The sequence below is a fragment of the Babylonia areolata genome, chromosome 1, assembly GCF_041734735.1.
Source record: "Babylonia areolata isolate BAREFJ2019XMU chromosome 1, ASM4173473v1, whole genome shotgun sequence".
Lineage (NCBI taxonomy): Eukaryota > Metazoa > Mollusca > Gastropoda > Neogastropoda > Buccinidae > Babylonia > Babylonia areolata.
Window position 1 is genome coordinate 35,650,946 of NC_134876.1, and position 27,394 is coordinate 35,678,339.

The 27,394-nt window shown below is 45.2% G+C and overlaps 1 protein-coding gene across 1 annotated transcript in view; it reads right to left on the reverse strand.

Moving 5' to 3' along the window:
* The window catches only part of LOC143282242 (uncharacterized), a 190,157-nt gene that overhangs the window by 83,449 nt on the left and 79,314 nt on the right, over positions 1 to 27,394 (reverse strand). The window contains exons 8-11 of the mRNA XM_076587843.1: positions 24,238 to 24,635; positions 23,279 to 23,476; positions 19,736 to 19,818; positions 18,167 to 18,242 (exon numbers count right to left, since the gene is read on the reverse strand). Of these exons, the coding sequence (XP_076443958.1) occupies positions 18,167 to 18,242; positions 19,736 to 19,818; positions 23,279 to 23,476; positions 24,238 to 24,635 (755 nt within the window). The remainder of the gene's footprint in view (positions 1 to 18,166; positions 18,243 to 19,735; positions 19,819 to 23,278; positions 23,477 to 24,237; positions 24,636 to 27,394) is intronic.

Here is a 27,394-nt window from a genome sequence, read left to right on the forward strand (position 1 = left end):
GATACTAATGACTGTTGTTGTGTCTGAATATCAGATCAAAGTGCCAAGTTTGTTTACACAAGTGAGTCAAAAATGGTCTTATCAACATGACCCCTCTGTGTTGACAAAAGTCGCCTATGGCAGTGCACTGTCTAGTCAACAAAAGTTGCCTATGGCCATGAAAGAGTTAATTAAGTTCTTGTAATTCATATCTTTATGAACGGTTATGTTCTAAAAGTGACTGCACTTATATGTTCACGTTACATGTGCCCTAATTTTCAGCCCATAAGGCATTGCTTTTTTACTCAAATCTGACCCAAGATTTTTTCAGTCTAATATCATCATCTTAGATGAACAGACTATAAATAAATAAACGAACGATAAACGAACATCTGACCCAAGAATCTTTCTGGCTGTATGTGTCCTATCTGTGTCTGAAAACTAAATTCTGACCACCAAGTGAGGTCACCTGACTCAACAAACTCTATATATAACTTTAATCACAATAAACACACAAGAACACACTGAACAGAAACACTTCAGTCTTTCCACTGTTCAATTTAACATGGTTCACGTTCACCATCGAATCAAACTGAAACTAACACATACTAAACTAAATTTAAACTGTGCATGATTGCAGTTCATCTATATGCCATAAAAAAAGAGCACTGTCTGAGCTGTGGATAGACTTATGGTGTGAAAGTAGATAAATCAGAAGTGAACTGACTTTTTTGAAAGCAGAACACAAAACAAGCTGAAGGAACTGAAGCACAGCTAGCAGACTGGATTCTGACTGAACAAATTAATGAACAGGTTGGCCAGCTGCATGTTCGTAGGGTTAGTAGAGGGAACGTCCTGAGCCGTACACCACCACAACCATTTCTTCCAGTGAAAGTCATATAAAGCCTCAGTACCCGCCCTCCTTGCTTTGGAGACTACGGAGAGGAGGTCAGAGGAGGTGCCCCCCTTGGTATGCGCCTCTGACACAGAGGCCGACCGAGGGGTTGAAGACTTCAATCGTGGTGCTGACAGTTCCGACCGCACAGTAGCAACGCGTGCAGGTGGAGCAGCTGAGGATTGGAATAAGAGATCCCCAAACAAGGCTGCCTCAGCAGATGAGGTTTGGTTTTGAGTTCCAGGTGGAACGTGTGTCAGGGACTGGAGGTTCAGAAGGGAGGCGGTATTGCAACCATTATGGGAAGCCATATTCAGAATATCTGTACATTCAAACCCCTCGATTATACATCATTTGAGGGTGTAGCATTAAGGGTTGAGTGCAATAGTTCAGTGTGCCATATTATTTGCGTTTATAAACCCCAACCAAGTGGACACAATAAATGTAACACCCAGACTTTTATTACTGAGTTTTCTAATCTCCTGGATAAATACAACCTAGAAGCAGGAGACTTAGTTTTAACTGGCGATTTTAACCTTCATTTTGAACAGACCAGCAGTTCAGATATACTACGGTTGCGAACTCTACTTCATGACCAAGGGTTAAAACAGCTAATATGTGAACCAACCCACAGTATCAGTATCACTATCAGTATCAGTAGCTCAAGGAGGCGTCACTGCGTTCGGACAAATCCATATACGCTACACCACATCTGCCAAACAGATGCCTGACCAGCAGCGTAACCCAACGCGCTTACTCAGGCCTTGAGAAAAAAAAAAAATATATATATATATATATATAAATATATATATATATATATATATATAAGCGTACATACATAAATAAATAAATAATAATTATGATGGAAAAAAAAAAGAAAAAAAAGATAGTAGTAATGAAAATGATGATAAAATAATAATAATAATAATAAATAAATAATTAAATAAGTAAGACAACAATGATGATAAATAAGCAAATAAATATGAAACATGAAGACACACATTCACACATACACCCACACATGCATAACAGATATGCCCCAAAAACGCAGTTTCATAGATATGAAAGCACAGTCAAATACATATAAACGTACATGAGCTCCAACACACACACACACACACCACAAATTTCCCTGCACCTCCTCTACCCCCTCCTCCACACACTCAGAGTTTCTAGTCTATGTATCGCAGCTTCCACGGCACACACACACACACACACAAACACGCACACGCACACACACTCACACACACAGATGAACACTTACTTGTACAAGCACACACACACACGCCCATATCTCCCACCCCCAACCCCACACATATATATACAAAGATATATATATTATACGTTCCAATATCCTGATGCTCCCACAGTGTAGGCATGCATACACTCACATACCTCATCCTCTATCTCACCTCCTCCCTGCACCCCCACCTCCCCCTCACACACACACACAACACACACACACACACACATGCACAGAACTCTCCTGACACTTGTGTACACTTACACTCTCACGCATGCACAAACGCACTCAAAAACACAGACCCACACATACACACAAACATACACACACGCACAGAGGCTGCCACTGATTGGCCGCAAGAGGGATGGGAAAAGATCTCTGATGCCAAGAATGTGGCGTCTAGTGTGTTGCTCAGTCTACTGTATTTGGAAAAGCCCACAGAGACTCTGTTCCGTTTTGAAGAAATTTGCGCAATGTTGGTTTGGAAATGATGCCGATATTTGTTTGATTTGCAAAGCATCGTGCTCTACCTTTCATGTTAGACTTACGGCCGCTCCCGCTCTCTGCTTTTATTTCTTTGAGGCGATCGATGGTGTGATGGCCTTGTACCTGTTCTTTTTGATATTCTTTGACTTTTCTGAGGATTTCCGATTTTCCTAGATGTAGGCCACTCGTTGGTGTTGCGTTACCAGCAAGTCTGTCAGCTCGCTCATTTCCCTTAACTCCTGCATGTCCCGGGCAGTATGACCATGTGAGTTTTTTTATCTGAAAGTTGCGCATTGCCTTATGCCACTCTGGGCTTCCCATTCCGTTTTCAATTTTCTGTATGAGGTTCATTGAGTCTGTTAGAATCATGGCATGTTGGTTTCCAGGCGTATGGATGGACGATAGCCACTGGAGGGCATGTGTCACAGCTTCAACTTCCATCGTTAGGCTGGAGGTTGTGACTTTGTAGGCAGCATTCTCTTCCCTAACTGTTTTTCCATTTTGTTTCGCAGTGAATCCCCAACCGGATTGGTCTTTGGTGACTGAGCCATCTGTGTATATGATGATGTCCTCTTCTTTACTGTTTTCTTCTATGAGTAGCTTCACTTCCGCATCAGTTTTGCCCTCTGGCCATTCCCGACAATGTCTTCCTAGAGTGGGTGAAATGGCTGTGTTGAATAGATGGTTGAGGTTTTCGGGGGTTTTCTCCCATTCTTTTGTTTCTTTCAGGTCTTGTAGTCGGCATACTAGCTGGATTGTGTCTTCTGCTTGCCCCATCCATGATCTTCCTCGCCCTAGACGGCTGCCTTTTGGTTCTTTGACTGCGTCATGCAGTGGGTTTTGAGGGTTTCTAATGCTTTGAAGTAGGTCTTGACCTGTTCTAACTTGTTTCTGGCCTGCACTGAAGGAAGGTCAAGCAGGTATCGCATGGTTTCTGTGGGCATGTCTTTTGTTGTTCCAAGGATCAGCCTCATAGCTTCATTTTGTACTTTTTCTAATTTTAGGAGGTTGCTTTGAGACGGTGTTGTTAGCCCAAGTCCGTAGTCGATCACACTGAGGACGAGTGATTGGTATAGCAGGAAGAGGTGGCGTTGTTCAATACCTTTCATTGCCATTGCCTTTAAGACTGAAAGGCCTTTTTTGCATTTGAGAACAGTATTTTCCGTATGTTTTCTGAAGGTCAGCATCCTGTCGAAGTGTATTCCTAGGTAGCGTAGGCATTCAGTTTTCTCGATCTGAATCCCATCGAATGACACAGAAGGTGGTGCTTTGCTCGCGGTTCTGTTGTTCAGAGTGCACAGCAACGTTTGGGATTTCGCTGGATTGATGGAAGATCCTGTGTCTTTGCACCATTGAGCAATATTGTTTAGTTGTTGCTGGACGGCTTTGGTTCTTTCCTGAGCATCTTTCGAAGTTTTGAAGACCAGGCCATCATCCGCAAGAGTAAGCACCCGAGCTATTCCATTGTTGTTTAAGTCTGCAAGGCCCTTCGTGTAGACATTGTAGAGGACAGGAGAGAGCGGAGACCCTTGTGGCAGTCCCATGGATAGTTTAGAAGGTGCAGACATCCAATCTCCGAGGCGTAGGACGACGGTTCTTTCCTGAAGCGCTGCTGCTATCCATCTTGTCAGTGTAAAACTTGCTCCATACCTTAGTAGCAGCTCCATGAGGTGTGCAAACTGGACTTTATTGTAGGCATCTTCAAGGTCGATTGCTACTGCTAGTGTTTCTTCTTTCCTTTGAAATCCTTCATACACCTCATATGCAAAAGCAGCTGCATTTTCCCATGTGGACTTGCCTGTTCTGTAACCACCTTGATTTGAAGGGAGAATGTGCCTGTGTTCAAGATCCCTTGCAAGTTTCCTGGCTATCATGCGTTCCATGAGCTTTCCAGCGATGTTTTGCATGGTTAGGATCCGGTAGCCGCTTACCTGATGATGGTCCTTTCCTGGTTTTGGTATGGGTTTTAAGAAGCTGTGTGTCCAGTCCTCCGGCACATGTCCATTGTGGAAACTGTTTTGATATAGATTGAAAAGTTTGCTTCTGTCTTCTTCCGATAGTTCCTTGATGTCCGAGTAGTGAACTTTGTCTGGGCCAGGGGCAGGTTCTTTCTTGCATTTAGCTATTGCTTCATTTAGATCATCTATTGTCAAGTCATCATGAGGTCCAGTCTGCATAAGGGTTTGGTTTAACTCCTCAACATATTTCTTTTTCTCATCTAAGTTTCTTTGATCGCTCTGTTGTATGAAACGTTTGAGCAGGGCGGATCCTTTTTCTTCGTTTGTCTTAAGCTTGGTTCCGTCAGTGTCTACCATGTCTGGGATTGTTGTTGTGCACGTTTTCCCTTCCATGCAACGATAAAATTGCCAGAACTCTGTCAATGTTGAGTCATAACTGAGTGCCTCGCAAAACTGTTTCCACTTGTCATTTTTGGCCTCTTGAGCAATGGTTTCAAACTGTTTAGTTTTTTCTTTCATTTTTGTTTCAATATCTTTGTCTGGAGATGGTTTTGTTCTTTCTTTTTGCCAAAGTTTGACAGCCGCATGTTTTTCTATCCAGGCTCTCTGTGTCGGTATTCCACCATGGGGGCTGAATAGTTTGCATCCTGTTCAGTGCCGTTCTTTTGTTTCTTCTGCGTCTTAATTTTTCGATGACGGTTGTCCCTTTGGTTTCATACTGAAATGGATCACGCGGTTTCATGCAGCGTTTATCTGACAGTTTCTGTAGACTGAAAACTACCGGGAGATGGTCACTGCCTTGGTGTGGAAGCGTCTCTGCATTCATTTCTGCTCTGAATTTTGGAGATGTTAGAGCGATGTCGATCACACTGTCACTGTCCCCTTGTCTTGTTCCAAGGCGAGTTGGGGATGTGGTTGTTAATGGGCTAAGAAGAATTTCCCCTATCATTCCTTCAAGTGCGAGTCCTTGTGGGTTGGTGTTCCGCTGGTCCCACAGCTTGGATCTTGCATTGAGGTCTCCACAGATAATGACTGAGTCTCCAAGTTCGTTCTCTATTTCCTCTAAAAAGGCCCAATCCTCTTTGTTAAGATCACCTGGTCAGTTTTTACAGGCAACCTGCAAGCTTCAGAACAAAAGCTAAGTGATTTTTCTGTGAATTTGATTAATAATTTGTCATGGCGTTATTATTTAATGTTTGAATTATTAGTAAATTATTGAGAGGGCTCAAAGATGATTTGTCCGTTGAATGCACGGAAAAATCGCTTATCTTTTTGTGGACAGAGTGATTTTTCTGTGTGATTGACTGATAATTTATCATCGCGTTGTTGTTTAATTATTGAATTATTAGTGAATGACAGAGAGGACCGATAAACACCTAGAAACCGGCCGAAACCGCGCGCAAATCGACCGTTGAAGTTATGCAACGCTTAGCGGACCCTTCATGACTGTGAGCTGGGTGGGCAGCATTTGAAATCGTGTAGTGGGGCTGAATGAATCCGCCAGGTGTTAAGATCACCTGGTCAGTTTTCACAGGCAACCTGCAAGCTTCAGAACAAAAGCTAAGTGATTTTTCTGTGAATTTGATTAATAATTTGTCATGGCGTTATTATTTAATGTTTAAATTATTAGTAAATTATTGAGAGGGCTCAAAGATTTGTCCGTTGAATGCACGGAAAAATCGCTTATCTTTTTGTGGACAGAGTGATTTTTCTGTGTGATTGACTGATAATTTATCATCGCGTTATTGTTTAATTATTGAATTATTAGTGAATGACAGAGAGGGCCGATAAACACCTAGAAACCGGCCGAAACCGCGTGCAAATCGACCGTTGAAGTTATGCAACGCTTAGCGGACCCTTCATGACTGTGAGCTGGGTGGGCAGCATTTGAAATCGTGTAGTGGGGCTGAATGAATCCGCCAGGTGTTAATATTAGAGAAGGACCTGTATTTTTCTGCAAAATAAAATCTGCTACGCAACAATACCCAGATGTACCCTTCCACTGGCTAAGAGGAGACAACCTGACAAAAAATCCCCAATCCCACGGCTTTCATACAGTACCAATGGGATGAATGGCTGTTGGGTTAAACAGTCACTAACTGTATGCAGTCTGGCCTTAGGGCGACACCAGGCTGACGGACTCCACACAGATGGACATCCATTGCCCTTCCCTGATAAGAGGCTCTGTCAGGGCGACCGAACTTTTCCCTCACCACATAGAACACCCTTCTATGGATACTTACAAAACCCTGTCTCGCGTGCACCTCGGGGATCAGCTGCATAGCACGAGACATAAATTCAGATCCCCAAAACCCCAAAACAGGCGTGGCAAAAGAGGTGGGAAAAGATTGTGCTTAGGTAGCAGAATGACAAAAGCAGAGCGGCTGTCAAAGAAATTCTTTAGAATCGGCAGTTGGAATTGTTCCAGCGCGAGAATGAGAATCTCAACAATTGAGAAATTGGCATATGATTTTGACATTTTATGTCTCCAAGAGACCAGGACAAGTGCAGACAGACCAATACATTTTGAGAATTTCACAGTCTTTCAAAGGAATGAAGGAAGAGGAGTAGCAATCATACTGAACAAAAACCTAAAAAACAAAGTTTCCACCATAAATATAGAGAAATGGTGTAGCAACTCATGTGAACTAGTGGGGGTGCGTCTCGAAAAACCTGACGGAATTCACAAAAGCATCGTGCTCATCAATGCCTATGTTCACCCAACCCACAAACATGGTCATACTCTCCACTGGCTTGTGGTTCAAGAGAACATAAGGTCATGAACTTGGCTCTTGCTGATCACATGGCAATTCTTTATGACATCCCTTTTAAAAGACTGAAGTGACCAAAACGTTTTGTTACATCACAGAACACAAAGATGATTAACCTTGAGGTATTCCAGGCTGACATCAAATCCTTCATGGATGGAATTGACTCAAGCTCATCTCCTCTGACATACAACACTGGCCTCCGTCAGATACTGGACAGGCATGCCCCTCTCTCCACTTGCCTTATTACTGACCGCCCATCTGCTCCCTGGATGACTGAGGGCCGCCAAGCGTCGAGAACGACAGGCCGAGCACATCTGGCGCTCCAACAAACTGACTGTCTCCAGACAGATTTATGTCAAGGAGTGTAAAAAAAACTGAATGACATGCAGACAGCTGCAAAGCGTCAACATTTCAGCGCCTCCATCAGTCAGTGTTCCACGTCCAAACAGCTCTATGCTGTATCAAACCAGCTCATTGGCAAAAGTAGTGAACTGTTGCTGCCAAAAAAACATTCCTCCTCAGGATCTTCCTAATGCTTTTAGTAATTATTTTAATGACAAAATTGTAAACATCCGACAAGAACTGGATGCTAGCCCACCAGAGGACCGATTTAATGATTTTAAAGGAAAATAATGACATGTTTTAACCTGTCTCTGCAAAAGCTGTAAGAGATTTTATTCTTAAATCTCCAAGTAAGAACTGTGACCTTGATCCCTTGACCACTAACCTTTTGAAATTATGTCTTGATGACCTTCTCCCTTTGATCACCAGAATTATTAATCATTCTCTATAGAGTCAGGCATCAAATCGTCAACTCAAGGTTAAAGTAAAACACAGCACCTATAAAGTCATTCCTCTTGTGTTTGGTGTCCCTCAGGGATCAGTCTTAGGGCCTATTTTGTTCACTTTGTACACTCAGCCTTTGTCTGACATCTACAAAAGGCACTCATTTGGCTACCATAAATATGCAGATGACACAGAATTACAAAAAGCCGCTCCACCATCTCATTTTAAAACAGTCATTACTGAACTGGAAGCTTGTGTAGCTGATGTAAAAACATGGATGGACAAAAACAAGCTAAAAGCTCAATAAAGACAAAACTGAACTCTTAGCCGTTGGAGACCTAACTCATCTTAAGGCAGCAGAAAAGGACCCAGTTACGTTTGGCCCTGATTCCGTAGCATTTTAAACATCAGCCAAATACCTGGGTGTATATCTTGATCAAACCTTGACTATGAACAACCAAATATCATTCTTGTGTCACTCATGTAATTTTCATCTCCGAAGGCTAGCCTCAGTCAGACCCAACATAACAGAGAAAAATATGGCTCAGTTGGTTTTCTCTTTTGTCCTGTCCAGACTGGATTACTGCAATTCCACTCTTGCAGGTTATCTTCAGAACAATGCTGCACGACTGGTTCTCGCCAAAAAGAAATCTGATTATGTTACACCTCTGCTGAATCAGTTACACTGGCTTCCAATCTGAGTCCGGCATTCACTATAAGTTTGCAACACTCGCCTTCAAACATTTTGACAAGTCTCTTCCATTGTATCTCTCCTCTGTATTGGAAACATATGAAGAGCACAGAACATTAAGATCCAGTTCTGAAAAGCTGCTTAAAGTTCCAAGGACTAATGAGTAATCTCAAATGCGCCAGAAATAGGTCTTTCAGAGCTCAGGTTGAAATGAAATGAAATGAAATTATGGTGCTTAGAGCCTCGCCGACCACTAAGGCCATCTCAAGGCTATCGCCGCGTCAATTACTGCTACTAGGCTAAAAAAAAACAACCAATTAAAACGAGTCACCACTTAAAACTTTCCACTCCAAAGTTAAAAAAAAAACTTCTATAGTTTAAAACCTTCAAATCTGGTTAAAAAGGTTCACTTCTTTTAAGAAGTCCATCAGCGCCCACGGAGGGACATCACGAAACAAAGTCTTCAAAGAAACCGCCGTGTAATGTCTGCGTCTAACGTCATGCAGATCCCAACAGTTAAGGAGCACGTGTTTCACGGTGAGAGGCTCGTTACAGGGAACGCATCGAGGGGCCTCCTCCCCCTTCAACAAGTAAGAATGAGTAAAAAAAGTGTGCCCCGTACGCAGTCTGCACAGCACAGATTCCTCCTTTCTGTTCTTCACCCCCGAAGGGAGGGTCTCCCCCAGGTCCGGACGGATCTGGAAGAGCTTGTTGTCCATCTGGGTGTTCCACTTCTCTTGCCAAAGATCCTTAACGTAAGTATTGACCTTCCGCTTCATGTCTGTATAGGGTACCAAGGATCTGGACAATTCTTTCTTTACAGCGTTCCTGGCCAGCAGGTCCGCCCTTTCGTTACCACGAATGCCAACATGTCCGGGAACCCAGGCCAACACAACCTCGTATCCTTTCTTCGTTGCGAGAGTAAAAGTTTCATAAAATTCCAGCAGTTTGGGATGAGTGATATTCCTGCAGGCGATCGCCTCCAGGGCTGACAAGGAGTCGGAAAAGATCATGAATGTCTTCTGTTTGGAAGAGAGAACCATTTTTAACCCCAGGACCAGTGCGGTCAGTTCCGCGGTGTACACCGAGCTGTCAGACAGGATGTGTTCCGTTGAGGGCCGGTCAGGAAAGGCGGGACAGAACGCAGATGCGGCGACTCCGTCCTCTGACTTGGAACCGTCAGTGAAGATGCCTTGAAAGGTGGGGAATTTGTGGCACAGTTCCGAAAAGTAGGTTCTGTAGGCCAGAGAACTTGTGGTGTCCTTACGGTACGAGGCCAGATCGAATCGGACCTCAGGTGTTGTAAAGGTCCACGGGGGGCTGTCAGGGAACTTAGAGAAATCTGAGATGCCACTGACATCCAGATCGGCATTTTCCAAGTGCGGCTGAATGCGGAGTCCGAGAGGAGGTATGCAGTTTGGGTTGTCTGTAAATTTCTTATCGAAAGGGTTGTTGAATACAGCATCGTAAGCTGGGTTTGTAGGTTCCGAAAACAATTTCAAATAATAGTTCAGGGTCAGCTTCAGTCTGCGGTTGGAAAGAGGTGGTTGCCCCGCCTCTGTGTACAGGCTGTGCACAGGGGTGGTGTGGAAAGCACCTAAGCTGAGACGGAGCCCTTGGTGGTGTACAGGGTCCAACAGTTTCAGGTAGGACGGTCTGGCCGAGCCGTATACAACACTTCCATAATCCAGTTTGGACCGGACCAGGGCTCTGTAGAGGTGCAAGAGAGTCCTCTTATCAGCACCCCAGTTCGTGTGTGCCACAACTCGGATGATGTTCAGGGCTTTTAGGCAAGATATTTTCAGCTGTTTAATGTGGCTGAGAAAATTCAGCTTCTGATCGAAGACGACCCCTAGAAATCTGGCTTCCTTGACCGCCGGGATGGTGGATGTTCCCAGACGGATTTCAGGGTCCTGATAGAATTGGCGAAAATTATGAAAGTGGATGCATTCAGTTTTGGAGGACGAAAATGTGAAGCCATTCTCCTCTGCCCAACACTGGATTTTGTTGACGCAGAGCTGAAGCCGTCGCTGGATGCTGGCGTACGTGCTGCCGGCTGCATATAAGGCAAAATCATCCACGAACAGCGAGCTGTCCGATCCTTTCTGAACGGATTGAATGATGTCATTAATTTTGATGCTGAACAGAGCCGGCGACAGGATGCTCCCCTGCGGGACACCCAGCTCCTGCTCGTGAATGTCGGACAGGGTGGTGCCGACTCTCACCTGGAATTGTCTGTCTTGTAAAAAATTGTGGATAAACTGAGGCAGGTGTCCTCGGAAGCCGAGCTTGTGCAAGTCGGAAAGAATACCAAATTTCCACGTGGTATCGTAAGCTTTCTCCAGGTCAAAAAATATGGCCACCACATGTTGTTTGTTGACGAAAGCATTTCTTATCGTGGTTTCCAGACGAACCAGATGGTCAACGGTAGAGCGATGCTTGCGGAAACCGCATTGTTCCTTCGCCAGAAGGCCGTCGGTCTCTAGTTTCCACATCAGTCTACCGTTGACCATCTTCTCCATCAGTTTGCAGACGCAGCTGGTCAGTGCAATTGGGCGGTAGTTGGAGGGGTTCGAGGGGTCTTTTCCCGGTTTCGGCAGTGGGATTATGAGGGCTTTCCGCCAGGAGGGTGGAAAGAAACCTGTGACCCAGATGTGGTTATAAACTTTAAGCAGGGTGTCCAGACAGGTTTGGGGAAGGTGCTTTAGGAGTTTATAATGGACCTCGTCCATTCCTGGACAGGAATCCGTACAGGTCTGAAGGGCAGATTTAAGTTCGTTCATTGTGAAAGGAAGGTTGTAATTCTCTGTGTTGTCGGAAAAGAAGTTACATGGTGTTTTTTCTGACAGGTTTTTGGTTTTATGAAACTGAGCAGATTTGTTAGCAGATCTCGAGTTCTGTTCAATTGTGGAGGCAAGCAAATTGGCAACTGCTTTCTTCTCTGTGACCAGAGCGTCTGAAAGTTTAAGATGATGAAAGGTTGGGCATACGTTTTTGCCCTTAATTCTTTTTAAAACCCTCCACACTTCTTCTTGGGTGTGTTGGAGGTTAAGGAAGAGCAAAATCTCTCCATGACTTCCTCTGGCTCTTTTTAAAAACATACCTGGCTTTCGCCCTCAGCTGTTGATGGGTTCGAACGCTATCGGTCTCCGGTCTCCGAAAGACGCATCGCTGCGCTCTCTTCTGAGACTTACGGGCCTCCCGACATTCCACGTTGAACCAGGGCGTTCTTGGCACCTGCGGCTTGGAGGTAGACGATGGGACTGCTGCTTTGGCGCAATCTAAAACGATCCGAGTCAGAGTGTCAGCAGAGTCCTTGCTTTTCAATACTGTTTCTTCCTGCAGCTCCGCTCTTATCTTCGTGGTAAAAAAACTCCAGTCTGCTTTGTCATAGTTCAGGCGGTCAGGCAGAGAGTCACCTTCTCCATCTGTGGGGCGGAGGACGACAGGAAAGTGGTCACTCCCGTGCAGATCGTCGTGCACTTTCCACTCGTAGTCCAGGACCAACGATGGATCGCAGACCGACAGATCTAAACACGAGAGCTTTCCAGAGGACAGATGAAGGTAAGTGGGAGACTTGTCGTTGAGACAGCACAAGTCCATGTCGGAAAGAAGGTTTTCCAAGAGAAGACCTCGGGCTGATGTCATCTCACTTCCCCAGAGCGGGGAGTGTCCATTGAAGTCACCCAACAGTAAAAACGGACGTGGGAGCTGGTCGACCAGGTTCATGAGGTCCTGCCTCAGAACATGGACGGAAGGAGGAAGGTAGAGAGAGCAGACAGTGATGGTTTTCTCAAGTGTGACTCTGACTGCCACCGCCTGTGAAGGGGTGCTTAAAAGAACTGTACTGTATAAAAGGGACTTGCGAATAAAAAGAGCAACACCTCCCGTCAATCCCTCTTGCTTTGGTTGAGCGGGTTTAAAAACGGAGTTAAAACCAGAGAGAGATAAAACCTTGCCATCTCTTTGCAGAGTCTCCTGCAGCACCAGCACTGAAGGTTTCAAAGCACGACAAAGCAGCTGGAGTTCCTGGAAATTGGCGTAGAACCCCCGGATGTTCAAGTGGATCACTGCCATTAAGAAGGTTAAAAAAAATAAAGCAGCAGCCTATTCCATCGCTACCCCCTGCTCCTCTGCTTGCGGTGGCTCAAGGTCGGCCAAGATGGAGTATTTATTTTTAGAAATTAATTTTTCCGATTCCGACCGAGTCGGAATATCCACGACCTCGGCCCCTCCCGATCCCGCCGAGGCCGCAACCCTCCCCTCCTTGAGTTTTGGAGGTACGGGGGGTTTCCGGCCACCTCCGCCAGCCCGAGGGCCAGGCAGACAAGAGGCGGGGCGAGGGGTGCTGAGGGGTGGGGTGGGGCGGGAGGCGGACAACGTGCCTCCGCCCGAGGTTTTCCGCTCCCGCCCAGCAGCCCCTGAGGACTGCCGCACAGGATGGGAAGGGGTGGACACGGCGCCTCCACCCAAGGCCAACGGTTCCAACGAGGTGGGTAAGTCGTCCGTCTGCGTCCCTGTGGACATCGTCTGGACCGTGACATCCACCGTCCTGGGTCTGACGACAGAGGCGTAAGACGCCTTAGGCGACGCGGCCTCCACCTGTTTCTTTGCCTCAAAGAAGGATATCTTCTTTTCTGTCTTGACCTTCTGGATTTGTTTTTCTTTTTTCCAGGCGGGGCAGTCTTTCGATGAGGACAGGTGGCCACCTCCGCAGTTCGCACACCGGGCTGGACTGACGCAATCGCCCTGGTGCGCCGCCTTCGAACAGGTGCCACACGCCTCTTCCTCCTTGCATCGGTCTCTCACGTGTCCAAATTTCTGACATTTAAAACATCTTAGAGGGGACGGCACGTACAGGCTTACACTAACCTTGAGGTATCCGACCTGAATGTCCTTGGGGACATCCGGGCAGCAGAAGGTGAGGAAGAAAGTGTTGGTCGGGACTCTGTCCGACCCCTTCCTCACCGTCACCCTGTACACGTTGGTCACTCCCTGAGAGGACAGCTCGCTCTTGATCTCAGCTTCAGACACACCTTTCAACTCCGGGCATCTGATAACCCCCTTTGAGCAGTTGAGACCTTTGTGAGGGGAAACCTTCACCACCCTATCCACAAAAGTGGTCGCCTTGAGAAAGAGCTGTGTCTGCCTTTTGGACTCTGTCTGCACTAAAAATGCTCCGCTCCTCAGCCTCTTGATGGATTTCAGCGATCCTGCCAGACACTGAAAGCCCTTCTGGATAGCGAAAGGGCTGAGAGCCGACAAGGGCTTGTCGTCATCGGCGCCCTCCATCACAAGCCACGATGGCCAAAATCCAGAGGTCTCAACGACCTCCGAATCTGAGTCTGAGTCGTCTGTTCCTTGTCGTCGTCTTTTTCCAGAGTTAGGGGGGTGTAATTTTTTGGAATTCATGTTGAGAAAAATGTAAATTCATCCCTCCCTTGCCCACCCACCATGGGGTCCAACTTATGGGCCAGGGTCAAGGGAACACCAGCTTGACCCCTTCCAGGTTTCAGGAGGGATATACGACCAACAGTCTAGCTCCAACGTGTTCCCCCCCGATCATGCCCAGCTCCCGGGGACAGAGAACCGAGCACTACGGGGGTTACCTTTGTTAGCCTCTAAACTGCCAGTCTTGACCCAGCCCCACAAAGGGGTAGCCGATTGACACACACGGGCCAATGTGTGCCGCCTGTCTTAGGAGAGGTCCGAGCCAAAGGGATGTGTTGAGAGCAGCGTGCTCTCTCAATCCCCAGGATCTCATTCCCCTCCATCACAGGTCGCGCCGCACGGCAAACACGGCGGGCCTAAAGAAGGCCGCAGAGAAAAAAGGATGTGGAAAAGAAGGCTTGATGGGGAGCTGAGGACAGAAAAGAGGTGGTAAAAAGAAGAATAGAGAATAGCGAAAGGGACAGTGGGTCACGTTTAGTTTGGGCCTCACTCACGACCTGTTCAGCATGGGAAGCCCTATCAGGGGCATCAGTACAAAAACCACCACTTATTCAGCCCGAACAGCTACGATGGCTATGTCGGCTGTCAATTAAGACCTGGGACCAGAGCAGCAAAACCCCAAGAAGCACTGATGCCCCCGCCGACATAGCTCGCTCGATCACTGGCCACTAAGCCTCCCGACCACGACAAGGTAGTGACCCTCCCGGGAGAGGGTCAAGAGAACACCAACCTGACCCCCTCCAGGTTTCGGGAGGGCCCGGAGGGATAGAGGAAGGCGACCCTGTGTCCTGATCAAATATACGCTGTTCCCGCAGCTCACTGGCCCTGCGGAGGAAATGGTCGAAAAAACGTATAAGCCATGGAAACCTCTAGGAGGCAGCGGCAGGCCAATCTGTCCCACTCTGCTAACATTTTAAAAGATAGATTAGCTGAAGAGGTGAAGGTGCTGCGCTGCGAGACCAACATCCTGTCCTGTGCGGAGGGCTCCGCTTCCATGTAGGCAGGGTGGTCCTGTGTGTACAAGGACCACACCCCGCCTTTGGAGGAGTCTTTGAGGAACTTGCTCGGGGGGAAGGCACCCGGGGCAGAGAGAGACTCCTTGCCTGGAGGAGGGATGGAAGCAGCACAATTGACAGTGCAGGCTGGCTTATTAAGCCATTCCTGTGCCATTTCTGGCACTCTGAGTTGTCTGGTGGTTCTGGAGAAAGAGACACATTGCCAAAGGAGGGCCAAGGGTGACAATGTAACTTGAGGGACCAACTCAGCATGCGTGACCTGATTGGGGAGGGTCAGTTCAAGCTCGGCTAAGTCTGAGTTTGGTTCAGGCTGGTCCCTAGGGAGGCGCGGGTTCAATCTGTCATCCTGGGATGGGGGCGAAGAGTGCTCATCCGCTTGTTTGTCCTCCTCCGAAGACAGAGGCTCCCACTCTTGCTCCTAGTCCATCCCCAGCTGAGGCATCCTGTGAGCTATGGTCAGCCCAGCTGGATGAGCTGGGATGATCCCGAGCGGGTACTGTGGCAACAGCTGTTACCTTCTTGATGCCTGAAGAGGGCGGGGAGTGCGTGGACCATAGGTCCAACCATGCTTGGGATGGTGGGTGCCACACCTACTCAGTGAGGGCATCCCTGAATGCAAGAGGGACCCATGAGTGCTGTGAGGAGACAAACATCCACTCATCTCCCTGTAGGACCGAGGGCTGGGGTGGGGGGTGGAGCTGCAAGCTCCCCTGGGCCAAGCGGTGTGACTCAGCAGCCGTCAGTCCTAAAAAGGAGGCTGTTGTGACCATGGAGGTCACCTGTGGGGTGACAGAGGCCCGGTTTGTGGACTGAGTGGCAATACTGGCCGAGAAGCTTCGACTTGACCTACATGTAATCGATCCCACTTGTCAAGGTCGTGTGTTTCACCCTGTGAGATGTGCTGGGTTGGATCTGGGGGGGAGAGGATGAGGGGTTGGGCCCTGGTCCTCCCGGCAAACCAGCGTGCACCATAGGTACACTCCAGTACGGGTAGAATGGGGGAAACCACCCTTGGACGCCAGCCATCCTGTGACCCCGTCCCCAAGGATCACTGGCGCCTTGACCTCCATGAAGGGAAAAACCTGGCCAAGTCAGAAGACCGGCGGGCTGACTGCCAGGAACCGCCTGACACATGCGTGCATCCCACAGCAGAGGAGACCGGCCGGATAGTGAGAAGACCTGCAAAACAGGTGGCCACACGCCCCGAATCCCCTCCCGTGGGGAAACTGGGGTGGCTTGGCCCGGGGTGGGCAAAGTAGAGGTCCCTCCCCAGAACCAGGACTTTCTCCCCCACAGATGGAGGTGGGGGAGGGGGCTTGGCAGTGGAGGGAGGAGGGGAAACAGCAATGGAGCCCTTGAGGGCTGTCTCAGCGTGGGGACCACTGCCGCGGTCCCAATTGGGAAAAACCATGAGCTCCAGGCCTGGGAGAGCCTCTTGCTGAGTCTGGATCCCAACATCATGGTTTCTGCCGTTGTGGGATGGCGTACGAGGCATGGTAACCGCGCTTAAGCACCCAGCAAAAGTTCCGAGGCCCGAAAAAGAAAGGACAGACAGGATCAACTGAGAGGTAGAGAAAAAGTATGATTCGAAAGGACAGAGTCGAATCGAGTGCACAAAAGGTAAGAATACAATAAAATCAAGCTGCACGCAACAAAACAAAGCCAAATGAACACGCTTATTAACCAAAAAAAGTGTTAGATGAGACAGAGTGTAAACCTGACAAGATGGCGTCGACAGCCTTGGCCAAAGGAATGATTCAGCGTTTGTAGCTTTTCCAGGTGTTTGATTGGCTAAGAGCGGACTGGACGAGACGGGGTGTCTTTTCACATTAACCATGAGAAATTTGACCAAGCAGGGCAAACTGATTGGCCTAGTTTGCATCAGTTTAACATGGTACAGTATATGACACCCAATGGGGCTTTACAACAGTGTACATTCAACTGAAGCAGTAGATAACAGAGCAGACAGGGTAACAGAGCTGAGTCAACACGCACATGAAAACAAACTGGATTCAAATCCAGTTTTCCGAAGATGACGTCACTACTCGGAAACTAACATCAGGTGTTAGCAGAGCCATAATGGAAGACATTCACTTTACAGCAGATGTGGCTTATCAGATGTGTGTGCCTTATACAAGCTCAAAATAACTTTTTTCTTTAAATGTGGGGGGGGGGGGGGGGGGAGGCACGCCTTTTGCGCTGCAGTGCCTTGTAAGCCAAAAATTACAGTACTCGAGCCAAAAAAACAATCCATGAGTTTATAGACAAGAAAGTTGTATCCTATCCTGTTGTATCCTATCCTATCTTTTTCAAGTTTACAGTTGCTAAATACTATTTACTTCTTTTCTGAATCATATTCTGTTTATGTAAGATAGAGACTGTTCATACTGCTCAAGAATAAAGTCTACAAAATCTGAAAATAATCATTAAAGAACAGAACCTGAACAGTGATGTTCATCTTGACTGTTACTAATTCTATTCTTGGCAGAAAAATAAGCAAGAAACAATGCTCCTAAAGATCTCAATAAGCATGTTCTCAATTATCACAACAAGCAAGTTTACACAGTATAGGTTACATAATAAACACAAATGTAGAACTATTGGATTATAGAGATGACTCGCTTTCACATAAAACCACCTGTCTTCTTTTGTTATCAAGGCTGCATTTTTTTCCCTTCAAAGGCATTGCATACAAAGGTCCCAAGAATCACATAAAGGTATAATTAACAAATCTCTGAAACTGATTTTGAAACAAATACAGGAATGAGTCTTACAGTCTCAGTCAAATATGAACAAAGTATTTGATATCAATACTAGGAAGGGGTGAAATTATATATTATATTAGGAAAAATTATATATAAGTTTAACACACAAAAAAAGTATTTTTTACCTCATCTACCAGCTGTTCTAAATACTTTGATATAGACCGCACTTTGTCCGCTTCACTGAGCTGACAGAAGTTTTGCCTGAAAAAAAACAACCAAAAACACACACAGCAAACATGGTTTTACATCTTGAAAAAAACGGAGTGGGATCAGAATGTCCATGGAACAGAGTGAATGGGGACATAAGTTATGTGCCAGAGGAACAGAATGTTTGTCATGTGAGCAGGTGCAGATGTGTTTTGACTTCCAGAAGTATCTGTAATTTTTGCAAGAAAATGACCAACATGGAAAAAAAAACCTCATTAGATTAATGCTCAAAAGTAGGTAAAAGTATGTTTTCTTGACGGAAAATGAATGGAAAATATCATCATATATTCTAAATATTTTATATTGACAAGATAAGATAACTCCCAATCAGAGGGAGATGCCTTGAATTCTCAGGAAAAAATACAAAAAAATACACAAAATATTTGGAAAAAAAAGAGGTAAAAATGCAAGTCTGTGTATTGCACATAATGACCAAGTGCAATTATATTCTTTTCTTCCACTATGTTTTTCTATATAAAAAACATAAACACTGTACATAAACACTCACACACACCCTACCACCCAAACACCCACAATATTACAATACAAAAGCTCACTGTAAACAATATCTGGGCTTGAAGCTTTCATCTTGAAGATTTCATAGTAAATAAAAAAAACACCAAAATAAGGCTAAAATAGTCTCTCTTTTTTTCACCACTTCCAACATGGCCCAGACCCTTCCTATCGATGTATTTTGCAGCATGTAACCATCATCAGGATAACCAGAATCACTTCAGTTGATCAACAACAACATTACTTTTGTTTTCTATCACATTTTAGTTCTTGCTATTGTCAATGTTGTATGGTAAATTAAAATTCTAGCCACCTCTTCTCTTCCATACATCCTGGCAGCCATGCTGACACACTCAACAACTTTTCGCTTTACATGAGAAAAAAAAGTATCAAAATCACGCAAAAACTTCCCGAGATACTGCTTTGAACGTGCATCAAGGCAGTCCACCATATGCAAGGAAGTAAGCACACTTGCATAGCTGTTGATAATGTTGTTTATCCCTTATGCACGTATATATCTGCACTCAGAAGTGAAAGGCTTAAAGTGTGGGCTAGCACTGTCGCAGCAATGAGTAAAATATATGTATGGATACACTTTTTATATTAAAAACGTTTACCTACAAGGTGGGCACCACCCTGCAGTTGAATACCACATCTGAGAGAGAGAGAGAGAGAGAGAGTGTGTGTGTTTGTGTGTGTGTGTGTGTGTGTGTGTGTGTGTATGGTGTGGAGAGGAGTGCGTGGTGCTGTGAGGTGGGGTGGGGTGGGATGTGGTGCAGCGGGCTGTGGTGTGTTGCAATGCCTTGCACTTGAGTGTGGGAAAATAATACACATGTGTGACTGTGCACACACACATTCACACAATTATGTGCCTGTGTTTGGTGAAGTGTCAAAAAACAACCTCTAAAGTTAGTTTTTTCTCATATATTCTCAATAAATATATATAGTTATTTGCAGTCTCCAGGTATACTCACTTTCGATGCATCAGATGAACAAAGCTGGCAGTGGTCTTGTCATGGAATTTCTTCAGCTTCTTCAGTTCTCGTACATGCAAAGCCTGCAAAAAGGGTAAACATCAATTGCTGTCTACTATTCTTCTCCCTCTCCTTTTTCTGTCCCTTCACCCCATCAACCCTTCCAGTCCAACATTCTTTCTTACTTTCTAATGCTCTATATCCATATATGTTTTCTACATGAATCTCCTCTCTGCTATTTCTGTCTTTTAAAAAAAACAAGACAATGGTGATATACTTTAACAGAACTCTGAATGGGCTGTTTGTCTCCTGAACTTTCACATATTATCATTTTGATATAATAAAAAAAAGAAGAAAAAAAAACATACCCATACTCTGACCCCCTCTCCTCCTTTCATGACATCACTTTTCTTCCATTCCCACATCCCCATCTATTTCATTCAGTGTTTAGGTGATGCAACTTCCACTTGACATGCCACTAGTTTGACTGTTAGCTCCTGTGTCAGATATTATCAGTCATCATACAATGTGGCATGAAAGCTTTCCTGATGACACTCAACTTTATCAGTCGGTCTGCATACCTGAAACTGAGGCACTGGTGACTCAAACATGAGAGTGCACTGCTGGCCTAAAGGACTGGATGACTCTCAATAAGGTGCAACTAAATGGCAATAAAACTGAATTTATGACAGCCTGTTCAAAAACGTTTCATCAACATCCATCCTTTCCTGACTCTGTTCTGATCAATAACACACCTGTTTCACTTTCTCCTGTTTGCAGTCTTCACATAATGCTAGACCAGTCTCTTTCCTTCCAACAACACATTTCAAATATCTGTAAAGTTGCCTATCTGGAACTGCGGAGGATCAGTTCTATCCGCACTATCTCTCAATTGATGCAACCAAAACACTTGCATGTGCTTTGCTTCTCTGAAGAATGGATTACTGCAACTCTCTGTTGGCCGGCCTTCCCAAATGTCTGTAAGACAGGCTTCAACGAATTCAGAATAACGCTGCCAGACTCATTTGCAGAGCTTGTAAATTTGACCATATTCTCCTCTCCTTCAGTCTTTCCACTGGTTGCCTGTTTCTGATCGAATAGACTGTTAGCTCTCCAATCTGACTTTTCCTGCAGTCAATGGATCTGGTCCAAAGTATCTCTCTAGGCTCCTCCATATCTATACTCCATCTCACCAGCTCCATTCTCCTTCTGATACTCGACTTGTCAGGATACCTCACATCAGAAGAAAGACCTACAGACCAGATCATTTTCTTTTCAATAGTCAAAAACATGGAACAAGCTTCCTGATAACCTCCGTCATTCTGACTCCCTTGCCACTTTCAAATCTGGTCTCAAAACTCAACTCTTCCCTCTGCAATAAGTTCAGTTGTGGCAGGTCCACTTCATTGCATGAGGTGTGCTTGACTAGTGTGCATACATATTATTTAGTTAGTTATCTATTTAGTTATATATCTTTTTTTTCTTTTTTTTTGTACGCTCATAGTTGACTTCATCAAGTGTTTGCGCCTTATACATATTATTATTATTTAGTAGTAGTAGTTCTTTTTTATGTATTTATTTACTTTTTCTATTTTATTTTATTTTATTTATTTATTTATTTATTTTCATTTTTTTGTTTTATTTATAAAAAAAAATTTTTCTCAAGGCCTGACAAAGCACGTTGGGTTATGCTGCTGGTCAGGCATCTGCTTGGCAGATGTGGTGAAGCGTATATGGATTTGTCTGAATGCAGTGACGCCTCCTTGAGCAACTGAAACTGAAAACTGCATACATATGTCTGTGTATACATAAATATGCATGTGTATGAATGAGTTTCTGTGTGTATGCTTGATTGTTCATATGTGTGTGTGTGTGTGTGTGTGTGTGTGTGTCTGTGTCTGTGTTTGTGTCTGTGTGTGCCTGTGTGAAGGGCAGCTGCTATGTGCGCATGTATCTTAAAATGTTTGTGTGCATTGTGTGTGTGTGTGTGTGTGTGTATGTGTGTTTGTTAGTCGCATTTAGGTGTGTGTACATAACACTGATGTAATGTGTTATGCAAACAAAAGTATATTGTAAAATACCCAGAGCAGATTTCTGGATAGTGTGCTATATAAGTATCCATTATTTCTTCTTTTTTTTTTCTTTTCTTTTTCTTTTTTCTTTCTTTTTTTTTTTTTTTTTTTGCTGCCCCCATCATCTGCACCGTTTCAGTGGCATTACTCCCACGCCGCTCATTTAGATTCCCCCACACACGGTCACACCCGGGTTCGTCTGTCACAGTTCCAGCGTCGGCAGTCCGCAGAGAACCATCAATGTTAGGTCGCCAGCAGGCCACATACCAAAGGAGACCCTGCACTGCTGCGGAGTCACTTCGGTGGTGTTCAGCAGTGCCTGTTCTGATTTAACGTACGTAGGACACCACCTACTAAGCCCCCTACTAAAGACAATGATGGCTTAGTCGCGGAGCCAGACTGAGAGAGCGTCCCTCCCAGAGTGGAGACTGCCACCACATCCCTCAAACAACAGCCACCCCATGAATCTGCCAACACTGAAGACACTGACAGGACTCACCCCAAGCACAGAAGTGGAGGGGTATCGAAACTGAGGTCACCATGAGAGCAGGGCATGAAAGGCCACAGACTTTCGAGAGATACAGACACTTGCAGTGTTGGTCAGGTAATTAGAGCAACACACCCAAAGACACATCCTTGAAGTGGATGACACCTGACTGTGTGGTCCCAGTCTCCCCATTTAAGCCCACAGCACACTCAACTCTGGGTAGGAGCCGGCCATGAGCAAAAAAACCCACCTTCGTTCGGATTCGAACCCGCATCCTCCCAGCCGTCAGTCGGCGACGCTAACCACTTCGCCACGGTGGCTGGTCATTATTACTATTACTATTATCATTATTATTATCATTTTACCAGTGCCCGTGCGTGGATTTTACACTTGTGATCGCTTTCTTTTTTTTTTCTTTATTATCATTTTGAGGCATCCATGCCATTTTCTGTCCTCTCCCTAAAATTTGGAGATCCCATCAAAGAATAATCATCAAAGCTTTGTGATCAGTCCATCATGCTGTAAAAACAGTCTGTGCATAAAGATCATCTTCAGACAAAATAAGCAGAGCAATGAATAAAACTTCTGTAATGTGTCTGCACTGCACAAAGAACTTCTGCAATGTATCTGCACTGAACAAAGCTAAATCTGACAAGACTGGACCACTGATTTCTTCATTTTCAAATGAAAGGTATTCAAAGCACAAGGTGTTTTAGTATCACATTTTTTTGCAGGCAAAATTGTATAACTGGTCACTCACAGTACTTTATCAAAAAGAAGTGAGGTGTAGTTTTAAAGCATACAAAACTGAATCTGACTTGTGAAGTGATTTCCTCATTTTAACAACTGAAATAATAGGAAGCATTCAGTGTCTTTTCCAAATCCAATGTTATAAAAAAACAACGTGTTCAAATTCAAGCAAATCTTTTTGCCATAATTGTAGTCCACGCTGAAACAAATAAGATAACTTGAAAAAAAACTTACATTTTTCAGTGTCTTTCCCAACACGTCACCAATACTGCTTCGCTTGTTCTTCTCTTTCTCTCCCTTGTCATGTTTGTCTCCCTTTTCTTGTTTATCCCCCTTCTCTCCACGGTCCGGGTTACTAGAGCTAATCACTTGCTCCAGAGCAATTTTGGTTTCGTTGGCAAACCGCGACACTGTGTCCAGGATGGTTTCAATCTGTAACAGTCGACTGACTGATTGAGAGAGAGAAATTACTCTGTGTGTGTGCGTGTGTGTGTGTGTGTGTGTGTGTGTGTGAAGGTATATGCCTGTCTGTATGTGTCTTCATCCATCTATATGAGGCGACAGAGACCATACAATGTGTACCTCACCTGTATTCATATATGTTTTTGTAGCTTATATCAAACTGACTGACCATATTCATGTCATTTTGGAAATGTATTTCTTCATGGACATCTTCATCAATATGTAGAAAACCATTAGCACCAACAACCAGCAAGCAATGATACACAAAAAGAAATATTTTACAAAACATATTTGAAGTGTGACAAGGCTGTATTAGGGTAAACACAGAGAACATTTGCAGTATTGATATGCCAACTTTATTCACTTCCATCCTGGTTCAAAATCTGTCTACCCAAACAGCACACCAACAATAAAATACCTTGGCAATTATTTTCAATTCAAATGAAGCAACAGCATAATTCTGAATGAATGGCGTAAAAAAGAGCAAACTCCAAAGATAACACAAGAGACAAAACACATTAAGCAAAATTCTCAAACGCTGTAAAGACAATGAAAAGGCAATTATCAAACTCTCAAAAGCTGTAAAGACAATAAAAATACTCAATCATCAAAGGAAACTCTAAAAGGCAAAGACAATGAAAACATTCAATTGTTAAAGGAAACTCTCATAACCTCCAAAACAAGATACAAAGACTGTGTCACAAGAAACAAAAACCTCACTCTCAACACACCTCAGGTACCAGGTAGGATGCCACATCATATCTCTGCTGGGCAGTCAGGGTCTGCGACTGGTGTTTGAGCACCATCAGAAACTTGTGCAGCTGCTGCAGAAACACTGGCATGTGTGACCGCGCCTCCTTTATAATGTGCTGCCGCTCTTGGCGGGACAGCTGACACTTACGCTTGGTGAACAGGTCACACAGAAGCAGGAGCTTGCCGCCGGCCACAGCTGCCTCTTTCAGCCCTTGCCGCACCATGTAGCACAACCGTGCAGGGTTATTCCACAGGCTGGCATCCACAGACACCGGGGAATCTCTCCCGCTGGTCCCTGTTGAACCACCCCGTCCACTGAACAGTTCGATGATGCGGTCACCGCATGTGTGCATGTCAGAGATCAGTGTTTGAATTTCTGAAACAGAAGATGAAAAGCAGTCACCATCATGTGTACATATCTCTGAGCAGTGTCTGAATTTCTGAAATCAAATAATCTCTTATCATGTTTACTTCTTCATGGAGTTATTATCATTTCTACAGTAGAACAGAGCATTATTCTTGTGTAGTCAGTCCTTGAATTGAATATTTTCAGCATACTCCAACAAACAGTTGATCACAGAATCACATAATGATTCACCTTCCTTCAGGAATGAGCAGAAAAAGCATTGTTGGAAATAAACTGGAACCTCAGTATCTATAAATTATCTGATGCATAAGACTAAGAGCACCTTATTCTTTGATTTTTTTTCTTCGGGATTTATAGAAACTTTTCTTTAATTTCCAATTTTGATTACACATATACAATTGATATTAGTAGGAGGAGTTTGTATTAATTCATACTCCATGTTTGGTGATACATATACTTACCATGTCAAACTGATGCAAACTAGGCCTATTGGTTTGCTCTGCTTGAAATGAAATGAAATTATGGTGCTTAGAGCCTCGCCGACCACTAAGGCCATTTCAAGGCTATCGCCGCGTCAATAACTACTACAAGGATAAAAAAAACCACAACCAATTAAAACGAGTCACCACTTCAAACTTTCCACTCCAAAGTTAAAAAAAAAACTTCCATAGTTTAAAACCTTCAAATCTGGTCTAACGTCATGCAGATCCCAACATATCAAGCAGCACGTGTTTCACGGTGAGAGGCTCGTCACAGGGAATGCATCGAGGGGCCTCTTCCCCCTTCAACAAGTAAGAATGAGTAAAAAAAAGTGTGCCCCGCACGCAGTCTGCACAGCACAGACTCCTCCTTTCTGTTCTTCACCCCCGAAGGGAGGGTCTCTTTTAGGTCCGGACGGATCTGGAAGAGCTTGTTGTCCGTCTGGGTGTTCCACTCCTCTTGCCAAAGATCCTTAACGTAGGTGTTCACCTTCCGCTTCATGTCTGTATATGGCACAAAGGATCTGGACAATTCTTTCTTTACAGCGTTCCTGGCCAGCAGGTCCGCCCTTTCGTTACCACGAATGCCAACATGTCCGGGAACCCAGGCCAACACAACCTCGTATCCTTTCTTCGTTGCAAGAGTAAAAGTTTCATAAAATTCCAGCAGTTTGGGATGAGTGATATTCCTGCAGGAATTCCTCCAGGGCTGAAATAAAATGAAATGAAATTATGGTGCTTAGAGCCTCGCCGACCACTAAGGCCATCTCAAGGCTATCGCCGCGTCAATTATTACTACAAGGCTAAAAAAAAACCCAACCAATTAAAACGAGTCACCACTTCAAACTTTCCACTCCAAAGTTAAAAAAAAACTTCCATAGTTTAAAACCTTCAAATCTGGTTAAAAAGGTTCACTTCTTTTAAGAAGTCCATCAGCGCCCACGGAGGGACATCACGAAACAAAGTCTTCAAAGAAACCGCCGTGTAATGTCTGCGTCTAACGTCATGCAGATCCCAACAGTCAAGGAGCACGTGTTTCACGGTGAGAGGCTCGTCACAGGGAACGCATCGAGGGGCCTCCTCCCCCTTCAACAAGTAAGAATGAGTAAAAAAAGTGTGCCCCGTACGCAGTCTGCACAGCACAGATTCCTCCTTTCTGTTCTTCACCCCCGAAGGGAGGGTCTCCCCCAGGTCCGGACGGATCTGGAAGAGCTTGTTGTCCATCTGGGTGTTCCACTTCTCTTGCCAAAGATCCTTAACGTAAGTATTGACCTTCCGCTTCATGTCTGTATAGGGTACCAAGGATCTGGACAATTCTTTCTTTACAGCGTTCCTGGCCAGCAGGTCCGCCCTTTCGTTACCACGAATGCCAACATGTCCGGGAACCCAGGCCAACACAACCTCGTATCCTTTCTTCGTTGCGAGAGTAAAAGTTTCATAAAATTCCAGCAGTTTGGGATGAGTGATATTCCTGCAGGCGATCGCCTCCAGGGCTGATAAGGAGTTGGAAAAGATCATGAATCTCTTCTGTTTGGAAGAGAGAACCATTTTTAACCCCAGGACCAGTGCGGTCAGTTCCGCGGTGTATACCGAGCTGTCAGACAGGATGTGTTCCGTTGAGGGCCGGTCAGGAAAGGCGGGACAGAACGCAGATGCGGCGACTCCGTCCTCTGACTTGGAACCGTCAGTGAAGATGCCTTGAAAGGTGGGGAATTTGTGACACAGTTCCGAAAAGTAGGTTCTGTAGGCCAGAGAACTGGTGGTGTCCTTACGGTACAAGGCCAGATCGAATCGGACCTCAGGTGTTGTAAAGGTCCACGGGGGGCTGTCAGGGAACTTAGAGAAATCTGAGATGCCACCGACATCCAGATCGGCATTTTCCAAGTGCGACTGAATGCAGAGTCCGAGAGGAGGTATGCAGTTTGGGTTGTCTGTAAATTTCTTATCGAAAGGGTTGTTGAATACAGCGTCGTAAGCAGGCTTTGTAGGTTCCGAAAACAATTTCAAATAATAGTTCAGGGTCAGCTTCAGTCTGCGGTTGGAAAGAGGCGGTTCCCCCGCCTCTGCGTACAGGCTGTGCACAGGGGTGGTGCGGAAAGCACCTAAGCTGAGACGGAGCCCTTGGTGGTGTACAGGGTCCAACAGTTTCAGGTAGGACGGTCTGGCCGAGCCATATACGACACTTCCATAATCCAGTTTGGACCGGACCAGGGCTCTGTAGAGGTGCAAGAGAGTCCTCTTATCAGCACCCCAGTTCGTGTGTGCCACAACTCGGATGATGTTCAGGGC